Source organism: Taurulus bubalis (assembly GCF_910589615.1).
Source record: "Taurulus bubalis genome assembly, chromosome: 10".
NCBI classification, from domain to species: Eukaryota; Metazoa; Chordata; class Actinopteri; order Perciformes; family Cottidae; genus Taurulus; species Taurulus bubalis.
The window spans coordinates 26,610,531-26,618,030 of NC_136598.1; the positions used below are offsets into that span (position 1 = coordinate 26,610,531).

Sequence of the window (7,500 nt, forward strand, 5' to 3'; positions counted from 1 at the left end):
TTCCATCCCTCACCATGCAGTCTCGGGTTGTTTGGTCTGTGGCTCTAGAACACGTTTGGCACAGAGCGGCTCTAGAACACGTTTGGCACAGAGCGGCTCTAGGACACGTTTGGCACAGAGCGGCTCTAGGACACGTTTGGCACAGAGCGGCTCTAGAACACGTTTGGCACAGAGCGGCTCTAGAACACTGTTGGTCTGCGGCTCTAGAACACGTTTGGCACAGAGCGGCTCTAGAACACTTTTGGCACAGAGCGGCTCTAGAACACGTTTGGCACAGAGCGGCTCGAGAACACGTTTGGTCTGCGGCTCTAGAACACGTTTGGTCTGCGGCTCTAGAACACGTTTGGCACAGAGTGGCTCTAGAACACGTTTGGCACAGAGCGGCTCTAGAACACGTTTGGTCTGCAGCTCTAGAACACGTTTGGTCTGCGGCTCTAGAACACGTTTGGCACAGAGTGGCTCTAGAACACGTTTGGTCTGCGACTCTAGAACACGTTTGGTCTGCGGCTCTAGAACACGTTTGGCACAGAGCGGCTCTAGGATACGTTTGGCACAGAGCGGCTCTAGAGCACGTTTGGTCTGCGGCTCTAGAACACGTTTGGTCTGCAGCTCTAGAACACGTTTGGTCTGCGGCTCTAGAACACGTTTTGCACAAAGCGGCTCTGGCGGAAGCGGCCGCTCTGAGAGCGTCAGGCAGCAGCAATGTGAGCGATGCGGAGAGCATTCCTGAGCGGCTGCTCACAGCCTGTTCTGCATTAATGAGCCCTTCCTGCTGCTCATCATGCAAAACAACCAATATCTACATTCAGCTAAATATGGTGACGCTGTGTGGAAAAATGAAAATCATGCATCCCTCAGTTTGTTTTAAACAACATGGATGATCCGTGACGCAGCAGAGCTCCTCAGCTGCTCATCACTGTGTAAAGGTTAGAAAGATAAGTATATCTCATGTTTATCACACATTAGATTGTCTTATTTCAAATATCACCCTGTGTCTGTGAGCAACATCCAGCAACTCTAGCAGTGAGTTGACGTTCAGCATTCATGACGCAGCGGCTCTCTGACGCTCTGTGACCTCGGGACAGTGAACTATTTGGAGCGGCTCGTCACGGTTAATAAAACCAAATCGTTTCCCTGAATTCTTCAAGTAGCAGAAGAAGACAGTCTTGTATCTTTCCCGAAAACTGGCAGTTTAAAGTTCACCAATAATGTATATTATGAGCAGGAGGAACAGGTGGTGTCAAACTCAAATGTGTGTGTATATATATATATATATCTATATATATATATATATATATATATAGATATATATATATATGTTTGATGTTAGATATAGTGACATATGTGAAAACCAATTTCAAAATTTTTTAATTTTTCTCCCTCCCAGAGAATTTTGGCTTCTAGCTGATATTTGGTGTCGTCCATAAGTAACAAGAAACTGCAGAACTAAAAGGATAAAATATATGTGTGCGATAACTTAAATACTCACTTTGTCCAGCAGAGAGCTCAAGTTCAGTTTCGTATTGATCACAATTCTTTGACAACCCATTGTTAGTGCTCATAAGGAACACAAATGTTTGTTAACAACATGTGGATTTGGTAAATATATCGTACGATAAGTCGATAACGTAAAGAGTATCGAGGTCATGTCCATTAATCTCACGATAACCCGATAATGACCAAAATATTGAGGTAATTTCCATTAGTCAATAACTTAAAAATGATTAGATTCATGTCCATTTATCGTACGATAAGTCGATAACGTTAAAATATTGATGTCATGATCATAAATCTTACAAAAGTAATAAAGTAATAATTATCAAGGTCATGTCCATAAATCGTACGAAAAGTTAATGACGTAGTTATCGTCACACATCTATTATCAGGTTTGTATCTCTCAAATAACCCGATCACGACAAAAATTTAATCTCGGAGTCAATCGGTACTTGCGAAAAACTTTTATGTTGAAAGTTTATGTTTAAAAAAAAGAGTTGTGTCCTTTCCCCCTCACAGCACTACGTTCTGACCCTGCTGTCGATGGCCGCCCAGCTGTACAAGCACCCGAGCATAAAGAACTCCGTGAACCTGGTGGTGGTGAAGATGCTGGTGGTGGAGGACGAGGAGGTCGGCCCCCAGGTCTCCAGCAACGGAGGCGTGGCCCTGAGGAACTTCTGCTCCTGGCAGCAGCTCTTCAACCCGCAGAGCCAGAGGAGCCCGGGCCACTACGACACGGCCATGCTGTTCACCCGGGAGGTGAGGCCACAGCACGGCGTCATCGGCATACAGGATTACAAATAAAACAAACAAAAACATCTCAACTCAAGGTCCACTTATCAGCTTTCCAGAGCTTTTATCTGCCATTCACAGTCTTCTTCAGAGGATAGAGTTAACTGTTGGTTTTGTTGCCTCAACCGAGCTTCAGTCAAGGTTTCACATTTATAAATTTACACCGCCGAACTGCATGCTGGGCCGTTCTGTCAAACTTCGTCGCACAAGAGACTTCTTCATGATGAGTGGGCGAGCTTTACCCAGCATGCAGTTCGGCGGTGTAAATTCATAAATGTGCAACCCTGACTAAAGTTCATACCCTGTCACGTAAGTAGCGCCCGCTGCGCCCTGAGCTGTATCCTGTGAAGATGAAATGTTGCTTCCTCACAAAGTGCTTGTCATTGCGGTTATGCACCATAGGTACGACGAGGCTGTAAAGAAAGTGCCCCCCTCCCACCTCCAAAGCGACCCAAGGTCCCCTGCAAATCAGTGCCTTGCGCTGGGCCTGCTTCAACCTAGCTGTTGGTTTAGTTGCCGAAACCTAATTGTTGGTTTTGTTGCCTCAATCTAACTGTTGATTTAATGTATTGTCGTCCCCCCAAAAGCAACGGACAATTTGTGTCCCTGTCCACGAAACTAATGAATTGCACTTCGTGACAATTTCACGAACTGTGTTGTGAGACTGTGTCTTTATTATTAGAACGGAGAGTCCACTCATGAGAGTCTGGGATGTCTTCTCCATTCAGTGGGCAATAACCCACAAGATAAGCCCCTGAAGGAATCCGGTCCCGGGCAGCTGCGGTACATAATGCTGAGTCTGAGCTCAACCTGGCATAACACAGGTGCATTGGAGGGCCCGTTGTGGGGTCACAGCATGTGTGGGCCTCCAGGTAAAGGAAAGCCTCTCCAGCCCTCTGGGTGAAGTGAGGATGCTGAAAGGGGAACGCTGGAGATGGAGTTCTTGTAATCTTTTCCACGCAGAGGAAACGTCAACAGACTGTACTTTATGGACGCTCCGACAGGAAATAAGGTTCCCGAGTCCTGAGGGTCTGAGTTGTGATTGGCTTGCTCTGCTGTGCTTGGCGGCCTTCGGCCATCTGGTATGTGCATGTTGACAAGGTGTTAGCAGACAGTGCATAGGACTTCTCTACCGTCACATGTATACAGCGAGGAGCCCCGCTCAGGGCTCCCTGTGACGACAAGCTTGGCATTTATCTGCCAACTGAATGCCGTGAGCGTGTAAATCTGACCCTGGGTCAGGGAGACGATGATGAATAGAACACATGTGGGCCTTTCGCTTTTTTTTCCGAGGCGGTGGCTCTCGGTTTGTTTTTCCACTTGAAATGTTGGAGGACGGGAAGGATGCTCTTGGATGAGCTGACTTTAGTGCCGCCACAAATCAGACCCGGACATGATTGAGACACTTTAAATGGTCAGCGTGAGCGTGGCGGGCCAAGTCTGGGTTTGAAAATGCGTGCCGTGCATCCCACAGTCCAGGACCGGCTGTTGTGGAGCTGAACACTCGGTATTTTTTAACTAGTGCATTTTTGTGTGTCTTTGATGCTTTGGCCCGTCTCTCTGTGTGTGCAGACATGAGCGATGGATCCAATTGTGGAGCAAGGTGTACAAACAGATGCTGAACTGCGTTCAAGCGGCAGCCTCCGAGTCCAGATGTGTTCTGGATCACGGCGGGTTCAGCCCTGTGGTTTCCTTCTGGGGTCTGTCTTCGTCCTACACAGATAGACGTCTTCTCGAGAGCAGGGACAGACTTCTGATACTGAGCGACTGCGTGTGGATAGATATTTATTTGTTTTGTTTGATGACGGAAACACTGAGCAACATGTTATTTTAATCATTTCGTTAAAAGCGGTTGAAAAACAACCGGACACCACCTGACAGTGAAGTGAAGGCTGTGCTTGATTGATAAAACATTCACTCTTAATAGACTTACCATTTGACAGAATAATGTTTTCAGCTCTTCCATGATCCACTCCGCCATCTGTCTTTAAGCACATGGTCACTACTTTTCAAGGGAAAACCACGTTAACTCAGTTTAGCACGAGCTATCGAGCCAATATTGCTCAATACTGCACTGATTGACCACGACGAGACCTTCACCTCGGCCGCAACCTCCGGCTCTATAAGTGTCTTAACGCTCTCTCATGAAAAAGGTCAAAATGATGAATTCGGACATCTGCTTTTGTATACTTTGGTTTGGATCCGCTTCCTCAGATCCCACATCATCCTCATGACCGTGGCTTCCCAGTCTCAGTGGGCGTGTTTGTTTGTTCTGCAGGACATCTGCGGACAGAAGAGCTGCGACACGTTGGGCGTCGCCGACGTGGGGACGATGTGCGACCCCAAGAGGAGCTGCTCGGTCATCGAGGACAACGGCCTGCAGGCCGCCTTCACAGCTGCCCACGAGCTCGGTACATAGCAAAGCTAAATCTGGGCTTGTCGAGAGTTATCCGTGCATCTTTGAGCATGCGTTTCCTCACCACTGCCTTCTTTCTTCCCGCCGCTGCAGGTCACGTGCTGAGCATGCCTCACGACGACTCCAAGACCTGCGAGAGGCTGTTTGGAGACCTGGGAGGACATCACCTGATGGCCCCTCTGTTCGTCAGCCTCAACAAGACGGCGCCCTGGTCGCCCTGCAGCGCGCTCTACATCACAGAGTTCTTCGACAACGGACACGGTAGGAAATGCTTTCAGGATGTTCGTGAGACGTTATTAGGGCTGATTCAGAGACGAAGAGAACGCACTGTTGTTCCTCTCGGTGCGGCTTTCTTCGCTTAGAACACCAACCTATTTGTTGGCCCTTTCCTCGAAAATGTCACACCCAAACTAAAAAGGGTGTATCTCTGCAACCACTAGGGCTATTTGTTATAATAAAAGGTACACATGTGAGATTTTGTTCAGATGTGTAAATATCAGTCTATGTTACTGGTTAAGAGTAAATGAAGATGACACACAGCAAACAATGAAAAGGTTTCAGGTCCGCCTAAAAAAAAATCACTTACAGGATGATTATTTCTTTGAAATGATGCAGCTGTAAGATCCAACTCTAACCCAAATCATAGCTCAGTATGTGAACATTCTCTAACCCAAATCATAACTCAATATGTGAACATTCTCTAACCCAAATCATAACTCAATATGTGAACATTCTCTAACCCAAATCATAACTCAATATGTGAACATTCTCTAACCCAAATCATAACTCAATATGTGAACATTCTCTAACCCAAATCATAGCTCAATATGTGAACATTCTCTAACCCAAATCATAGCTCAATATGTGAACATTCTCTAACCCAAATCATAGCTCAATATGTGAACATTCTCTAACCCAAATCATAACACAATATGTGAACATTCTCTAACCCAAATCATAACACAATATGTGAACATTCTCTCTGCAAAGGTTGACTTTGATAAAGTGAAGCAGCACAAAGTTAGAGAGGGTTTAGAACAGAGAACATTCAGACGAGGACTCAAAAATTTGCATTTGTGCATATTTGTGACATTTGAATTTGTTCATGTACCAAACCATATATTTCACTTATATTACTTATGGTGTTCAATACATCCAAATACAGCAGTTTGGGGCTTTTTTTTTCATAAAACAGGATATGATTTACAGTTTTAACAATGGCTCAGTCTGACCCCCTAGGGGGGGATTGGTTTTTAAAAGGTGTCGCTCCCTTCAAATGATGGCTTCTAGAGATAGTTTATCTCGCCCTGAATGTTCTTGTCTCTCCTCACCCTCGTCTGGTGTCGTGCATCTTGTGTTGTTTGTATCCTCGCTAGACCTGCCGGCAAACCTTCTTTTCCACTGAGTCACCTCCTCAGCCAAAAGCAACAGCTGGTGTCAGCTAAATATGTTCTTTATCAGTTTGGAAAAGAAAAAAAAAAGTCCTGCATTCAGAACTGTGGACGTCATTGGCGACTCCAGACAGAAGCGTATTGAATGGAACGAAGAATCATCAGTGGAAAATAATTAATTATCATGGAATAGCCGTCCAGATTCGGACCGCTAGATTGCTTATAAAAGTGCTTTCCATTAGTTCGATTCCAATTATTCGTTTTTATAGTCAGGACACAACTTGCTCTGAATATCTTTCCCCTGTTGTCATGTCTCACACCAACACATCTGCATACATCTGCCACACAGTCCTTGATCCCCCACGAGCCACAACACGATAACTCTCACACGGCGTTTGCTTTGTGCCGCCGCCACAGGGGACTGCCTGCTGGACGTCCCGGAGAGCACCATGCCGCTGCCCAGAGAGCTGCCGGGCGTCGAGTACAGCCTGGACCAGCAGTGCCAGCAGACGTTCGGGGAGGAGTTCGTCCAATGCCCCAACTCCTCGGACAGCGACGCCTGCAGCCAGCTGTGGTGCCAGGAGGACGGGACGCTGCAGTGCTCCACCCGGAACGGCAGCTTGCCCTGGGCCGACGGCACGCCCTGCAGCAGCAACGGCACCTGCCTCCACGGGGCGTGCGTGCCGACCCAGGATGTGATGCGGCCGCTGGTGAGGACGCTTCTTTATGCTCTTTGCCGCGAACAGCTTCGGTGGGTCTGACGCCTCTCTCTGAAGCTATGGTGTGCGTTTCGTACCCGGACGTTCTCACATTACCGACGGGTCTCACTTGTTCTTTTGCATGTCGGCTGATACAAAAGTTGTCGCTGAATGAAACACAACCAGCTAACGCCACATTTGTTCGTGGAGCGAACAAATGTGACCAGAGAGTCGGACACTAGCTTAGCTGGCCAGAGAGTCGGACGCTAGCTTTCCAAGGTAATGGCCAGAGAGTCGGACACTAGCTTAGCTGGCCAGAGAGTCGGACGCTAGCTTTCCAAGGTAATGGCCAGAGAGTCTAAGTTAGCCAGCTAACGCTAGCTTTCCAAGGTAACGGCCAGAGAGTCTAAGTTAGCCAGCAAACGCTAGCTTTCCAAGGTAACGGCCAGAGAGTCTAAGCTAGCCAGCTAGCGCTAGCTTTCCAAGGTAATGGCCAGAGAGTCTAAGTTAGCCAGCTAACGCTAACTTTCCAAGGTAACGGCCAGAGAGTCTAAGTTAGCCAGCTAACGCTAGCTTTCCAAGGTAATGGCCAGAGAGTCTATGTTAGCCAGCTAACGCTAGCTTTCCGAGGAAACGGCCAGAGCGTCTAAGTTAGCCAGCTAACGCTAGCTTTCCAAGGTAACGGCCAGAGAGTCTAAGTTAGCCAGCT

The 7,500-nt window shown here is 47.3% G+C and overlaps 1 protein-coding gene across 1 annotated transcript in view; it reads left to right on the top strand.

Moving 5' to 3' along the window:
• Positions 1–7,500, top strand: part of LOC306742546 (A disintegrin and metalloproteinase with thrombospondin motifs 8-like) — a gene marked incomplete at its 5' end in the record, with an annotated part of 18,442 nt that overhangs the window by 1,253 nt on the left and 9,689 nt on the right. The window contains 4 exons of the mRNA XM_079224936.1: positions 2,014–2,253; positions 4,565–4,697; positions 4,796–4,963; positions 6,511–6,803. Coding sequence (XP_079081062.1) covers positions 2,014–2,253; positions 4,565–4,697; positions 4,796–4,963; positions 6,511–6,803 — 834 coding nt within the window. The remainder of the gene's footprint in view (positions 1–2,013; positions 2,254–4,564; positions 4,698–4,795; positions 4,964–6,510; positions 6,804–7,500) is intronic.